The sequence below is a fragment of the Papilio xuthus genome, unplaced genomic scaffold, assembly GCF_000836235.2.
Source record: "Papilio xuthus unplaced genomic scaffold, Pxut_1.1 DF828142.1, whole genome shotgun sequence".
In the NCBI taxonomy this organism is placed as follows: domain Eukaryota; kingdom Metazoa; phylum Arthropoda; class Insecta; order Lepidoptera; family Papilionidae; genus Papilio; species Papilio xuthus.
Genome location: NW_013530507.1, coordinates 1,610,874 through 1,626,941, shown reverse-complemented (window position 1 = coordinate 1,626,941; position 16,068 = coordinate 1,610,874). Strand labels below are relative to the sequence as shown.

The 16,068-nt window shown below is 33.9% G+C and overlaps 3 protein-coding genes across 3 annotated transcripts; 2 read left to right on the top strand and 1 right to left on the bottom strand.

Annotated features, from left to right (window-relative positions):
- Positions 1–6,281: 6,281 nt before the first annotated feature.
- Positions 6,282–8,890, bottom strand: Ric (Ras-related protein interacting with calmodulin). Its single transcript, XM_013307150.1, has 5 exons — positions 8,508–8,890; positions 8,246–8,319; positions 7,724–7,918; positions 7,218–7,358; positions 6,282–6,743 (listed from the first exon to the last, which is right to left on the bottom strand). The coding sequence occupies exons 1-5, from the start codon at positions 8,647–8,649 to the stop codon at positions 6,633–6,635; spliced, it is 663 nt and encodes a 220-aa protein (XP_013162604.1). The 5' UTR covers positions 8,650–8,890; the 3' UTR covers positions 6,282–6,632.
- A 336-nt stretch (positions 8,891–9,226) lies between these two features.
- Positions 9,227–10,253, top strand: LOC106114118 (NADH dehydrogenase [ubiquinone] iron-sulfur protein 5-like). The gene is given in 3 exon segments (NM_001312058.1): positions 9,227–9,276; positions 9,527–9,746; positions 10,076–10,253. Coding segments are annotated over 2 exon segments (303 nt in total). The 5' UTR covers positions 9,227–9,276; positions 9,527–9,533; the 3' UTR covers positions 10,166–10,253.
- Positions 10,254–10,629: 376 nt separating this feature from the next.
- Positions 10,630–11,237, top strand: LOC106114155 (NADH dehydrogenase [ubiquinone] iron-sulfur protein 5-like). Its single transcript, XM_013307252.1, has 2 exons — positions 10,630–10,927; positions 11,092–11,237. The coding sequence occupies exons 1-2, from the start codon at positions 10,712–10,714 to the stop codon at positions 11,179–11,181; spliced, it is 306 nt and encodes a 101-aa protein (XP_013162706.1). The 5' UTR covers positions 10,630–10,711; the 3' UTR covers positions 11,182–11,237.
- Positions 11,238–16,068: the final 4,831 nt, after the last annotated feature.

Here is a 16,068-nt window from a genome sequence, read left to right as displayed (position 1 = left end):
AAGGTCATTTGACCCGTTCAGGCTTTCCTGTTTTTCTCACTATTGGTAAACCATCCGAACTCCTAAACAAACACACGTAGCGTTCTATAAACTTCTTAAAGAAAATCGTAGTTGATTGAATGTTTCTATTTTTAGGGACATCTATATTGCCGAAACATGACAGAGACATTAAAGGCACGTAAGCGATAGAAATCCTTTCGTTTTACGACTAATAAGAATGATAATAACTTTCAGGCGAGCGATATTAAATGCCGCACAATCTTACAACAATCAAAACAATATACATGTCTGTTTATTGAGATTAAATTAATGTAAAGATTTCCACTGTTGAAAAACATTTATTAAAACATCTCTTTCACTCTCATTATCTTTCAGAAAAACAAAGATAACAATATGCTTGTGTACAGGTCTATAGTGGAAAATCATGGTTGGAATATTCATTTCATATGTATTTTATACCATTCACATGTTAAAATATATCCATTGTAAATATAAGCAAAATAAATATTTTGCTAAACTTTCAGCACAATAAAATGTAATATCGCAAATTAATATAGATATTAGAAATAATTGTAGAAAAATTAAAACAACGTTGTAAGATAGCAACAATAAAAGACAGGCCTTAAAACATATTAATTGGTCGTTAGGTTAGACGGGGCGAATGTAACAAAGGTCCTTAGGGCTGTCAACTTTCAGAAAACTTAGAGGATCACAGACACCATAAAGAAAAACGATGAACCACTCTTGGTCCTCAATTGACGACGAAAACAATAGATCCAAATACTTCTACGATGTTAAAGCCATAGCCTGAATATGTACTTTTCAAAGCTAAAGAATTCGTGTTAAAAGCGAATGAGGCAACCCTGTGCGTCGTACTCGTAGAATGCAATTGAAATAGCGCACGTTAACTTAGACTTTATCTGCAGTGTCGTTAGCACAACGATACTATAGACCAGGGGTTCTCAACGTTTTCTTGGTCAGGGGTCTATATTATTTGGCGATATCGATACGAATATTTTTCCGCAAATTTTAGTGATAGGCCCATGTCTAAACCTATTTCTGCTCGAAACTTTCACGAAAAGTTTCGAGTTTTGTGTAATGGTCGACACATTTGCGATGCGATAATTAACACAAGTTTTAAGTTATTTTCTGTAAAAAGAGAAGCTACATAAATCTCACAAAAATGTTGTTCATATTTATACGAATATTTAAAAAAAATCGTATTAGGCCCATGGATCGTAGACGTTATTACATTGTCTTCGCCAAGGAGTCGATCCCGCGTACCAGCTTCACTCCCAGCGTTCTTTTCACTAACGGCACAGCGACTAACAGCTCACTGACCACTAAATTTAAAATCGGTCTGGGACCATATTTTCTACGAACCACTGGTTGAGAACCATTGCTATAGACGCACTGACCTGAGCTCTACAATACAACTATTATAATAAAAGTCCTTACGCCGACTAACTTAGCACAGCTCGGAATGAACTGAAGATTATTAGAGCGTAACTCGTTCAAAATGACAGTAAACTTTATTGAAACACTGATTACTATAGTGTAATGGATCTCAATAATAAATGAAATTCTCAGATGATTTAATTTATTTTTACATTATCTTGTATGTCTAGATGTATTACTTTTAACATTTACTAGCTGCCATCCGCGAATTCGCTGGCGCGGATTTTAAACAAAACTTAATAAGTTGTCTATGTGTTTCAGAAAATGTTTTACATCTATGCCAAAATTCATCAAGATCTGTCAAGCCAAACTGATATCTGTCAAGCCGTTGTAAACATACATACATCCATCCAAACATACGCATTTGTTATATTAGTCAGTTTTTCGTAGAGATAGGTTGGATCTATATTCCGTTTAAATCCTCTAAAATAGTTGTAAAAGGTTTTATTAAAAGGAAATAATGGTATAAAAAGTCCAAACATGTTAAACATTACATTTATTCAACAAAATCTCTACACATCGCTTACATATTCACCATAAAATATATTAATAACATATATAAAAGGTACTTATATGGTGTTTTCATTTAACACATAACAAAACTGATATATATAAACGTAATCAAACAAAATATACAACAATATTTTAATGTATACACTTTTAAAACACGTATTTATAACATTATTGTTCAAATCACTTACGACATATTCTCCGATAGGAATTCATACTTGTATTAAATTGTAAATATAATTTATCTCATTTACTTATATATGGGCTAGCCTTATGTACTACAACACTAATCATGTTTTAATTAATACTGGCTTATACTACGAAATTAGTATGTAGTAATTTTTGAAACAAATTCGTAGTAATCATGAATTCAAACCACCGACTTCTACGTATAGGCCGCTACTTGAAATAACAGCTTTTGCTTCACGGCCACTTAAAGCTTCTGTTAATGTTACTTTCAGTTAATACCATCTTTATTATTAGTTTGAATCATCATCTCTGTTAACAACAGCTTCCGTCGGCATCAAAATGGCGAAAATCAAATAGGCACAAAAAACGATGGCCTATAGCCTGTCTATGTATAGACAGAAGTCAGTGATTCAAAGAGGTTATATGCAAAATAATTATGATGCAAGTTTTGAATAAAACTACTTACGTCTCACTTCTTTGAAAATATTGAGATTACTTCAGGCCAGCACATACATATGCAAATACAAAAGAAAATAAACAAAGTAAATATGGCAAACAGATTTATGGTCAAATATCTACGATAATTAATAAGTTTTAAATAAATTCTACAGATTATCGAGGCTTGGTTCCAACAGACACCTACCACAAATATTACAACCTTTACTCATAAAACAGATCCGAATGTGCAAAAAATATTTTTAAATTTTTAGTAGATTTTGGTAGTTTAGTAGAGAACATAGGATCGAAAATTTATTTTAATATGTAGTCATAAATTTACCAACATTCGTGTATGTAATTTTGTTGAACAAAACTAAAGTATGTTTGTTTATATATTGAAATTTGACAAACGTGCCAGCAGTCACCTGAATACGTCAAAATAGTAAAGCGGCCGCTGTCCACAGACATCCGCAATTGCAGATACCTGCCTTTAACCGACAGAGAAGGGAACGCATAGAAAGAGAATATCCTCCATTTTCATGCGTTCATATTAAATCTACTTCCCCTTCCCGCCTTTTTTAACTCGTCCATCAAAACGCGGAATTACTTTCATTTCACGCCTGTCTACTGTTTTGTTATCGTGTCATGTTTTTCTATTGCACAATATTAAATAATATATTTCTATTGCAAGGAACTAAAAAAAAAACTAAAGTGTTCAGATCTGTTTTACAAGTAAATATAAACAACAGACGAACACCTACAATAAATAATATTGACTAGAGACAAAACCTACCCGTAGCAACTAACTAAAACTAGGACACCGGCTAATTTCCACAAAAACAAATCGCATTGTATTTGCAATCAATACGAAATTAATTTTAAAAAAAGTACCTGTAATTGGTTAACCGTGGGTTTCCGAGTCCAATATCTTCGTTTAAATCATATTATTATCTGTGTTTTGTCAATCACAAGGATGGCGATGTTTCATACAGAGATTTTGGTCTCGGAAACTTAAATTTGCTAAAATTCAAATCATAAAGTTTATATAGATATATATCCTGTTATATAGCAGGTAAATCGTACAGAATTCGCTAATAATTTTCATTTCATTATACAGTAAGCCCAAAAAACTTAACAAAAAATAAAAAAATAATAACAGATAACAATTATTTCTGAATTAAAGATATTTTGGTTCTTATTGTAAGGACGTTATAAACTCCCTGCCTAATACACAATATCTCTATGACATTTTCGAAAAGCAAAAAAAAATCTTTTCAAAAGGATGGAAAATCACCTAATCTCTAAATATTTGTCTATTCCGGGGTTTATTATTTCAATTATATTCGTTGTATACTATCCTAAAGTCTAAATCCATGGAACTCTAACTATAGTCTGACCAGGAAAATAGAAAACCTGTCTTGAAGTCAAACCTCTATCGTGTCCTTTATTGCCTCAATTCCTACGCAAATTCCTTCTATATATTTTTTAGGAGTTCTATATTTCTGGTCAGACTATACAACATTTACTTCTTAATGGGGTTAATACGTACGCAAGCTATGGTCGCTTTGGATGCGACAAATTAATTCCAAATGCAAATAAACAACATACAATTTTAATCACTACACTAAAATTTGTGCGTATCGACCTATTTTAGTTTAAGTAGGAATTTCATTAATATTAGTACAGTGCTACAAACTCATCCGACCCGGTAGACAAAATTGAATCTAAAGTTATTAAAGGTTCCCCTTTTCAGTGTCAAAAAATGACACTAAATCCTTGTCAGACTGTAGGTCTTTGGTCATATCTGTCTTGATGTTCTATGCCTATTATGAAGGTTTTACTTTTTTTTTTCTTTAAGCTTCTCTCAACGGCCAGGGATCATTTACGATTTCTTTTGTTATTCAGACCTTTGATAAAATACTAGTGAAATTCCCGCTTAACATTTTTACACCTAACACGACAACATTTAAAAACACACACTAATTTATTATATAAATATATCTCTTATCTCATAATCTTATTGCTATCTCTGTCACACAGATTAAACAAGGAGCTCGATTGATCTCACTTTTAAACTTGCATAAAAATTGTACTTAAATGTCGACAAATATAAAATAATTCGCAAAAAAACAATCTTACATTACATTGAACCCTTTGGTTATGGTCACGTGACGAAAAACATTCATTTACTTTATTATAGGAATTCCTTTTACCAAGGACTCTTAAAAAAAAGTGCACTTGTCTATGGTACAGTCAGAGCCTTTCGCAGTGTTCCACTTACAGAAAAATTGTAACCTTGCAAGACAAAGTCCGCCTCTTACAAGCTATCCAACTACAGTGAGTTGCGCAAACCACGGCATAATAGTAAAAAGCAATAAGGTGCTTCCTATTGGTTATTGTTACCACGTCATCGTCTTGATGCTACCGTGGGTTTCCGAGATCAAAATCCCCGTTTAAAACATATTGTTATCTTTGTTTTGTCAAAGATAATGACAGAGGTGGACACATGTTTTATAAATTTTGGTCTCAGAAACCAACTATTAAACTTTCAAACAACCGTCCCTTTTAATGTGGACTACCACCAGCTTCCCTAATAGTACATTATCTGGAATTCTAATCAAACAACTACAATTATCCTTCAACTCTATACATAGACAATCCAAAAATCCTACCTTTTACAATGAAATTTAAGCTAAACATTACTCAAAAACTCTAAATTATATATTCAATAACATCAATGGCTAAACAATTTTTAAATTTACTTATTGCTTTTTCTGATTCCATCTCGCGGAAGACATCTGCAACTTTACAATTGCTATTGAGGCCAGTTTTACAATATCGCGACAAAACTTTACTTCAATCATATCTATACTAATATTGGAAAAACCAATAACCAATAAATACTAATAAATTGTTATTTATGACACAAAGTTTAACACGTTGAACGCCACCCGTATTTCTAAGACAATCCCGTTCAGGCCACGACATAAACAGAAAATCTAGTGTCAGCCACCGATGGCTGACGCGGCCTAAACGGAAAGTCTTAACGTGTTAAAGAACACGTATTTTAATTGCAAAACCATAGGTAAATATAATAAATATTCTTTCCAATATTCTATTAACTTAAACACAAAAATATCCACTTTTAAAAATAGCTCCACTTCTTTCAGTTTTAAGAAAATATAAAACAATTAAGTACATAAACAATTTATAACAAAAGAAATAACACAATTTTCATAAATATTTATAAAAACCTCAACATGAGTTATAATTATATTAAGCAACTACCATGTTATTGTGTATGCATAGTAGCTTTCGTGATAAATAAATAATTTATACATAATATAAAGAGTAATTTGTGATATAAATCACACATTCAAATATACAAAATAACCTTAAATTATAATTCAACAAGAACAAGCCGACGAAAATATACAACATGAGGTAGTAAGAGGTCAAAGCATACTTTGCCGTGGGTTTCCACTGCCGAAACAATTATATGAAAACATCCCATCCGTCTTATAATCTTTGAAAAGTGTTACGACAGTCAAATTTCACTATTACATAAACAAACAATTAATCTTCAATCAGTACATTTCTATAATCAAATCCTGTTACGTTAAACATTTAAAACAATCTAACCAAAAAGAAATTGGTCATTCAAAAACCATGATATCAAAATTTAAAAAAAAGCCGAATTATTAAGTTGAAAATAAAAGAAAATGACTATATTCCAGTAATATAAAAATAGAATGCATTCAAATGACGTAACAAAAGCGTATAATTTATAACAACTGGGACTAGCAAACTGGATTACAAAGATTTAAAGGACATATTGACATCGGTGACGTAAAATACTGGTGACACAATGTGTGACGTCACGGTTATTTTACCCACCAATCTATGAAGCAGTGGCGCCACTGTCGATAATACAGCTAATCAGAAGAATATCGACTATAGTTCCATATTTGGTCACTTCAAACAGTTGGTCATAGTATGACGTCAGAGAGCCACGGTGACGTATTGCGTGACGTCAGCTATGTGTGATGACGTCTGCGGCGTCGGAAAACGAGCGCGAAAATGCTGCGCAGTCGCCGCCAACGTCGCCTGCCACCGCTCATCGATATACCCGTACCCATTAGCGAAGACTGTGGAAATAGTTTTATTTTGTTGCTTCGACAAAGCCAACCTAGCAATATTTTCTTCAATATACTAGTCTGTAGATCCAGCGATAAGCCTAAACTGGTCTTGATAATTGTACATTTAGGCCCTTCGTACACAAGGCAACATAAATCTAGGAAATTAAAATAGTATAGCGTCGCGTCGCGAATATCGTCTTGCGTTACGTACACGCAACGTTGAATCGTCGACGCAAGTCGTCTATTCGGTAAGTACAGACATAGCGACAAAACGTCAACTGTACACATTTGGTCCATCAACTAGAAAATCACGGCGACTATTTTGCAACTTTTTTGAGGCTTTGTTAAAAAAAAACAATGTAAAATCGCCGGGTTTCAAAGATTTATTTTACCTTATATATGAAGGGCCTTATAGTCCAGGACATGTAGATATGTGTTTATATAAATGTGATAATGCAAAAGGCTCTTTATATGTTAATTTACCTGTCTCTGTCTTTCCAGACGTCGTATCTCTCTCACCAGGGCGTGGAAGGCGTCATCGACAAAGTGCCGCAAGGCAGCCGACGTTTCAAAGAACGGACACCCGAGCTGAGTGGCCAATGCATTGCCTTCTTCTGTTGTCACCTAAAAAAAATGTTAAATTATATTTAACATATAGCTAATTCATAATATGATCAATCAATGTCATCAGTCAATCAGTCAACGATGCTAGCTCTGTGAGAGCTTATTGACTTCACATATATCTTTGAATTTCTTCGCAGGTATGTGCAGATTGCATCAGTATATTTTCCTTCACCATAAAAATGTCATATAAATGTATATATGCAAAAAAAAAACACACTGGTACATGGTGTAATTCAAACCCAGGACCTGCAGATTACAAGTCAAGGACTTAACCCCTGAGCATCAGACAATCTAGTTTTTTTTACCCATAAGGGGTTAATACCTTGATTATATTAATTTATAATTGTAATGATATGTTTACATACTTGTCTAAACCTTGGTGCCAGATCCAGTTTGTTCCCAACAAGGACTAGGGGCAGTCTTTCCGAGGGTCGAGCCTGTGCCAGCAGCCTCCTGTACTCTGAAGCAGCGCGGAATGATCGCCGGTCAGTCACAGAGTAGCACAGCACAAAGCCTTCACCGCAACGCATGTACTGCTCCCGCATTGCTGTGAATTCCACCTACACAAATAGTAATACAATAATGTGTAAATGTATTTTATTAATAGAAGTTTACTTGTTTTACTTTCTGTCTCACTCTCTCTCATTGTGAAAAAATGAGATAATGATTCTGTATGAATTTTAGAGGTGAAAATTGCTAGTCTTTTACATCACAATGTACGAGACTATTAAAAATTTATTATAAAGAAAAGAATAAGAAAGCTTTGTATAGTGTAAACACTTATTATAATTAATAAAGCGATCTAACTCCAGCTTGTAAGTTTTTAATGTATTTCAAATACTCATAGCTAGTAAATATATTGTTTATTATTTTAATTTTGAACTCACCTGGCCAGCTGTATCTAAAATGTCTAACAATGCAGGTTCTCCATCAATGACAGCCTGCTGTTGGTATGAGTCCTCTGTAAGAAATAATGTGCATGAAAATATAAATATTTTATCCCCTGTACTAAAATTAAATTTATTGGGAATGTTTTTTGCTAGTCTATCCTGTTATTGTGGCAATACAGAGAGTCTATAACATATGAACTGTATTAAAACCGCAAATATCGCTTTCGTACGTTTGGCAAGCTTTAACAAAGTACTTTACCGATAGTAGGGTCATGGTAGTCGAGGAAACTGTGGCTCACGAACTGCAGAGTTACCGCCGACTTGCCAACGCCGCCGTCTCCGAGCACGACGATCTTGTAGACGCGGAGGCCGCGCGACGTGCCCGCAGCCTCGCCGGCCATGCCGCTGCATGCCTGGGGCTCCGAGCCGCGCCCGCTGCCACCGCTGTCCCGTCTCTCACTCCCTACACCCCATCGGCATAGACCACCGCCTAATACTAACACCACTTTGCTGGCTTTATTCAGATTTAACGTTTTAAAGGCTGCAATGTTTCTGAAAATCCATTTTATTTGCTTGTAAAAGTATTAAATAAGAATTATTCATAAAGAAAAATCGACAGCTGATTTAATTTGAGTGGCGGCGATTGACAATTGACAATTTGACATTTAGTTGTTTATATTATGTTGGTAACGATATTTTGTTATCAGGTTATCAATCAATTATTTTTTTTAGGTTTTGTAATACATTATTTGATATGATTTGATCTATAAAGTCCTAGGCCAGTAAGTTTGATAATATGTTTTTTTTTACATTTATTTAGCTTTATGCTGAAGCAGAATGATGGAAATAAATTACTTAAAAGATGCCAAAGGACGATGTTTAACGCCCATATGTGATGACGAACGTTGTATCTATCTTGACATTGACACTGACAAGTAAAGTGACAACTGCCTGAAAAAAAAACTTTTCTTGTTTCCAGTCGATAATTTTCGACAATCTTTTGTTTCTTATTTAAACGTAATCAAAAGGTCTGTTTTTAAATTAATATGGACGGTTTTTAATTGATTACTTAATTACGAAACAAGTAAAAGACATTTTCAAATTCTTGTTTATCAAATTGAATTTGTTTACGTAATTGTTAACCTAGCTTGTGTATATTCGTCTATTTATGTAAAATTAAAAACGTATTTATTTGTAAAAGTGTTGTTAACTGGTAATGCATTATTTAACAACTATCAAGCAAATCGATTTATTGGTTAATTTTGTGTGCGTTTTCAGGTAAACAATGTCTATTTCACCGTTCCTGCGATCCCCCTTCACTGATATCACTGGTGGTATGTTGTCCCATCAGATGTTGGGCAAGTGCCAGAAAGAGGAAATCCGATACATGGATTGCTTAGAGGCCTATGGATTGGACAGGGGCCGAGTCAAATGTGCACATATATTTGAGGATTTCCATGAATGCCAGACCAATACAAAACAGTTTAAAAGATTTATGGTAGGTTTTATGCTTTTAATCTATATCTTTATCATTTATTAAAAAAAAAGTGTAAAACATTTTTTTATGGCATTCAATGCTATTAAAAATATGTGAAATGTATCTCATGTGTTACTCGAGAAAGCATATGCCAAATTTCAATAAATGTGTTGAACCCTTGTGGAGTTATCCATTAAATATATGAATTAATAAAATAATGCTGAAAATGTGTAAGATTCAGAAATTTATTATTCCAAGAGATCTAATAAAAATGAACTAAGTAAAGATTAAAAAATTAGAAAATAAATATTTAAAAAAAATCTTATTATTTTTTGAATTTAATATTTCAGGCCATGCGTCGAGAGAGAGATAGACAAATAGCTGATGGAAAATTGAAAGGAGACAACAAATATGTCAGCCCAAAAGTGGACAGTTATTAATCATTTGTAGAGCAGTTGTATAAATATTGCAAAATAGATCATTTTAAGTACTAAATATTGTTGTCTTTGAATAAAAGTCTTTAAAGTACTATTATGGACTAATACTTATATTATGATACACCAGTACATTAAAATTATTCACATTTAAACAATTAAAACTGCAGGAACTAAGGATAGACTTGGGTTATGAGTTACTTTACTTATCCCTCATGTCATTAATTTTGCATGGTCATATTTAATACTAGTGGTCGCTCGCGACAACGTCCGCGCGGAATTAAAAAAAAATTAGTAGCCTATGTGTTCTTCCAGCATATTTTCTATATGTATGCCAAATTTCATCAAGATCCATTCAGCCATTCTGGAGATACCTTCAAGCAAACATTCATATTTATAATATTAGTAAGAAGTAAGATTTTAATCAATAAAAAACACTGGCCGAAAACAATTTAAAAAAAAATCTAAACGTCATTTGACATTTCAAATCGTAAAATCACTGTCGGAAAAGTAATAGAATTTTATTCCTGATAGTTCTAATTGTTTTCTACGATGGCGTATCTTTCTCCATTCTTTCGATCACCATGGACGGATATAACGGGCGCTATGCTTTCGCACCAAATGCTAGATCGGTGCGCTAAACAGGAGATGGAAATGATGGATTGTTTGGAGGCATACGGCTTCGACAGAGGATTGAAGAAATGCCAAGATTTAATAGATGACTTCAAAGAGTGCCAGTCAAATCGGAAGCAATTTTGTAGATTTATGGTATCGTAATTTGTATCCTAGTCGTTGCCACCATTGATGAATGAATTTGGAGGCTAGGGGTGTGCCGAGACTCTGCCTCACACAGAGGTGTAGTTGTTGAGTAATTACTCAAAAGACCAAGCGCTATTAGTGCTAGATATTTAACGAGGCTACGTTATTTCCAGGCCATGCGCAAAGAAAGGGATCGTCAAATAGCCGAAGGAAAACTGACTGGAGATGAAAAATATTGTAGTCCAAGAGTGGACAGCTATTGAGTGTTTATTTTTTTAAATTTAAAGATTGGGAATCTAATAAAAGTAAACGAATATTATTCCTACTATATCATTTCTTAACAGTGAACACTAAATTGGTATTGTTTTCAACTACGGTAGCATCATAAATTAAACGCCATGCTTTTGTGCGCACAACCGCGACCTCTCCTGTGGTTTTGCTATTTAATTTTTACGCTTCGATGCTATAAGACGTTAATAGGAGATACAGTTTTTTTCCAATCATGTCCGACCTAACGAACCAAACCAATTATCTACCCTCACCTATCTATTTTAAGTCGAGCAAAACTTACAATGTAACGATTCGATTCCGGCAGTTGAGAAACTGAGGTGACAAGTCATATTGTAAATTATATTATTAAATTTTAGAGTTCACAATTTAGCATGGTTACCGTGGGTTTCGGAGACCAAAATTCTCTTTTAAAATGTATCATTATCTCTATTTGGCAAAAGTTAATGACAGGGATGACGATATACGACTATGTATGACTATATAGAATTTGGCATCAGAAATCAACAGTTAGTCCGATGGTCTAGCCAAGTTAACAAACGAACTGGAACAATAGAATAGTTTTTATAAAGGAGTTGTGCGCCTCTAATCGTGATTTGATCCAGAACTAGTTCGAAATGGGACACAATGCCTAACAATGCGAATCGATCTGCACCGTACGATAAATTCCACCTTTTCATTTTTTTCTTAACTTATCACAGCTCCAGACGATTTTTATAGAATTTTTTTAGGAAGTAGACATGCGGTGTCTGACCTGATGTCAACTTAGCAACAAATATGAGTATTTTTGCAAGCCAAGGAGTTATTAGAATAAAAGAATATTACTTGTCAGGAAAGAAAGGACAATTTGATATGGTGGGAGAGGAGACGTATATGAAGGTGGAAAAAATATAAAGATGATATCTCCTCCGCATTTCAATCAAGAATACGTTGTTTCTGATCTCTCTGGACTGTCTCTGGACATTGTTGCAGATGAAAATGTTTTAGCCGCTTGCTCGTGTGCCACCTTTTACTGTTAAAGAATAACTATGGGTTTCTGAGACCAAAACACCCTTTAAAAACATATTGTTAGCTCTGTTTTGTTAAAGATAGTAAGAGGGAAGACGATAACCAAACAAAATCTAAACAAAACATTTTTGTCTCAGGAACCAACTGTAACTAATGGGACTCGATAGCGATGGGTTTATCTTCTTTAACCTTATTTCGTCAAAAAATTTAAGTGATGCGATGTTTTACGTGACTTCTTGCATATATGTTTTTAATGAATGTCGTTTGTCGTGTCTCTGACTCGTTAACTTTGTCTGCAATACTAATGCCATTCTTATAATGAAAGTTTTATAATTGTCTCATACGTGTTAACACGCAGTGCTAAACTCGATACTTAGGTTATCTAAAAATAACTAGCTAGAAGCTTCTAAGTAAATAGAATTTTATAGAATTTCTGGCGATGTAGTGTTCTTATATTTACGAGGCTTACGATATTACCTCATGAATTAAAACGTACTTAATTATTATTTAACATGACATTTAGTTATTTATTTATTTTATATCATAAGGTGGCAAATCAGCGACGGCCACCTTAAATCGCTGAAATAGCCAAGTGACCGTTGCCCATAGATATACGCAATTGCATATGTGTTGCCTACCTTTAATCGAATTTAGTTTTCTTTGCCTTTTATACTTTACACTTTCTGGTTGCAATGTATTTAAATGTTGCCAAACTATTCGGTCCCATATCAGTAGAACTCATAGAAGAAGCCTTTGACCTGCCTCTTAAACAAAGAGTGTTACAATGGAAGCGTAGGTACGTGAGGCGTGCATCAGTTCATCAAAATTAAAAGCTTTTTTCTGTTCCGTACACTTAGATCTTACGACGATTGTAATCAAAATATCACCGCGTTCAATACCACTCGACTTTTTGCGGCCCGAGTCATGGCCGGTTGGTAGAAGTTTTTGCGCGTAGTTTAGGCGCCAAACAATTATTATGATTAATAAAGGTACTATGTCAATACATATGAAATATATTATTTTCCTACGCAATTCGAATGTCGCACTTAATATACGAATGGGGCCCGATCGCGTTGTTATTCTTCCGATTGGATATGTATGAGGAATAAACAAATATTTAGATCGACGACGCGGAAACACTCGATGTTGCTTTTTGTTTCTTTTTATATGACCATTTTATTTTACAATCTCCACGTTTTACTTACATTATAGTTAAATCGTTTATTTCTTTTAGCGACTTTTTTCTGCTGTGAACATTTAAATTACTTGAGTACACATTTCATAATAGATTTGGCGTAGCGACAGCAGTATCATTTTTTAATGACGTTCAATTTTTTCCTACGTAGTGAATTAAGCGTCAATACATTGATGTGCAAGAAGACTGAGCTTTAAAAACGTATTTTCGGAAACTTTAAAATTACCGGCAAGAAGATACAGTTAGCTGCTATAAACTCATTCGCGCAATAAGATAGATTTTGCGGTTCCCCTATAAAACAAACTAAAGAAGGAGTGTTTTTACTGTAGCATTTTAGGGTTGCCTGAAAAAGTAAATCTGTTTCAACAGATAAACAACATTATAATTACAATATAAGTGTATTACCGTTGGTTTCTGACATTAATCTGTCTTGTCCTTAACGCTGACAAAACAGGCATAACAATATGTTTTAAACAAGGGTTTTGGTCTCGGAAATCTACGACTAGGCCTTATGGAAGGACAGTACAAGTGTTATTCCAAGTAATCATTAACTACACGTACGCCTGACTTGATATAAATGTAGCCAATCTGTTCTCTTGCGACTATTACATTGTAAAAAAACATAACAATTGAAAAAGGAATAAAGTCTCGTTATAATTTCGCTATTCCGATTGTTATAAAAATAACAATCAAGTATAAAAGGCATTGTTAATAAAATACTAGATGTCAATTTCAAGGTTAAAATAAAAACGATTGGAAGAACAAATGTATTACGATAAAGATCTTTTTTATCTGTATTTGTCTTAGCTATGAAACTGCTTCATGAAAAATTAAAATCGAATATAGTGATACAAAAAATTGTTTGCTACAATAATATGTCCTTTGTAAGTTGTCGGAAAACATTCAAATGTCAGGCGAGCGAGCCCGATTGTTATTACTTGGTTACTTATCATATGACAAAATTGCAAAATATTAATACGTTTGAATAATTCATTAGGTTCATCGACCGTACGTTCTAATGATGAAATACGAAGGCTGTTCAGGTGTGGAAGGTACCCGTGGCCGCTGTCTTAAAAAAAATATCTTGGAAACTTTTAAAATCTTAAACTAATTCTCACTAAAGCTCACTGTTTTAATATAGTTAAGATTTCATGTGATAAATGTTTTTTTTTTTTTTAATAATTAAGTAATTAGTTTTCCTACGTTAACTGGGTACAATAATTTTCTATATTTCTTTGTAAGTTTAATAATTTTTTTTTTATATTACTATTTATTTTTGGTTAAATTGGTTATTTTTTTGTTCCACGATGTTTGAGATATTCAGTTTTAAACATGCCAATGTTCGTATTCATTATACATGCTCCAACAATTTTGATTTTCCAATAAGGCCAATCTCGTATAACATGGCTGATAAATGTGTAGCGCGTCGCATTTTTTATAATTACTGCCTTGTTTGGATAAATTCTTCACACTATCCTACATATAAACACGTTAAGAGTAAACACATTTGTTGCTATATCGACTTACTCGCTGACGCACGCGACTTCGTTCGCAAGAAAGTAAAAATAACTTAATTATTAGCCAATGTGTTCTTCCAGACTACGTTCTACATTTGTGACAAATGTGAGATTGATTGATGTCAATGACAAACATATGAGATCCACTGAGCTTATCCATCCATACATACATCCAAACATTCACATCTATATATATAAAAGAAAGTCATGTTAGTTACACTATTTATAACTCAAGAACGGCTTTACCGATATGGTTGAAAATTGGTGAGGACGTAGCTTACAGCCAGGAGACGGACATAGGATACTATTTATTCTTTCTTTTATTTCGAATTTATTCCTTAAAGAGCTGCTTTTTATTTAACTTATCTATATATTAAGTTTTTTTTTATATATATATCCACGCGGATGGAGTCGCGGGCGACAGCTAGTTTATAATATTAGTCAGAAGTCACATAGACTTATATTTCGGGATGTATGTGTGAAGTTTCGTGACTGTAACTTGACTATGGATAAGCCCCATTATGACTTTTTTTAGAGTCTTAACTCGCGTGATTTATACTAACTAGTCGAGCTACAGTATCGTTAAGCTAGGAGGCTCGCGCTCAGTCGTCCGGACGCACATTACAATTTCAAAATCAAAAGTTTTTTGTGAGGATCGCGCGATACCGAGACCAACTTCGTCATTGGCGCCGCGCGATATCGACCGCGAGCCCACCTTGCCACGGACACATCACGCAGTTACTCAAATGTCATTATTTCTATTATTTACTGTAGGGCTGCTAGGCTAGTCTCCAGGACGTGTATACAACAGTGCCAAGAGTTACAATATGTGATTTCAGACATCTTTAAGTGTTTCATTATTCTATATTTTTCACAGAAGCAGGAGATCTTTTCCCTAGTTACCAAAATATAACCAAGAATAAGCTGTGTAAACAATTAGTAAAAAGAAAAAAGTTTTCGGGAAATTTATTACATCGCGAAATATTTAAAGATGTATCTTTTTTTTATATCATAAGGTGCCAAACGAGCGAGTGGCCACCTGAAATCGCTGAGATAGCGAAGTGACCGTTGCCCATAGACATACGCAATTGCATATGCGCTGCCTACCTTTAATCGACGGAGCAGAGAAAAAATATTTTCCC

Coding starts and splice junctions, on each gene's coding strand:
- Ric (XM_013307150.1), bottom strand. CDS start 8,649: ATGGCCGGCGAGGCTGCGGGCACGTCGCGCGGCCTCCGCGTCTACAAG. Junction 8,320..8,507: donor CTACCATGACCCTACTATCG/GTAAAGTACTTT, acceptor TATTTCTTACAG/AGGACTCATACCAACAGCAG. Junction 6,744..7,217: donor GTCTGGAAAGACAGAGACAG/GTAAATTAACAT, acceptor CTATTTCCACAG/TCTTCGCTAATGGGTACGGG.
- LOC106114155 (XM_013307252.1), top strand. CDS start 10,712: ATGGCGTATCTTTCTCCATTCTTTCGATCACCATGGACGGATATAACG. Junction 10,928..11,091: donor AGCAATTTTGTAGATTTATG/GTATCGTAATTT, acceptor CGTTATTTCCAG/GCCATGCGCAAAGAAAGGGA.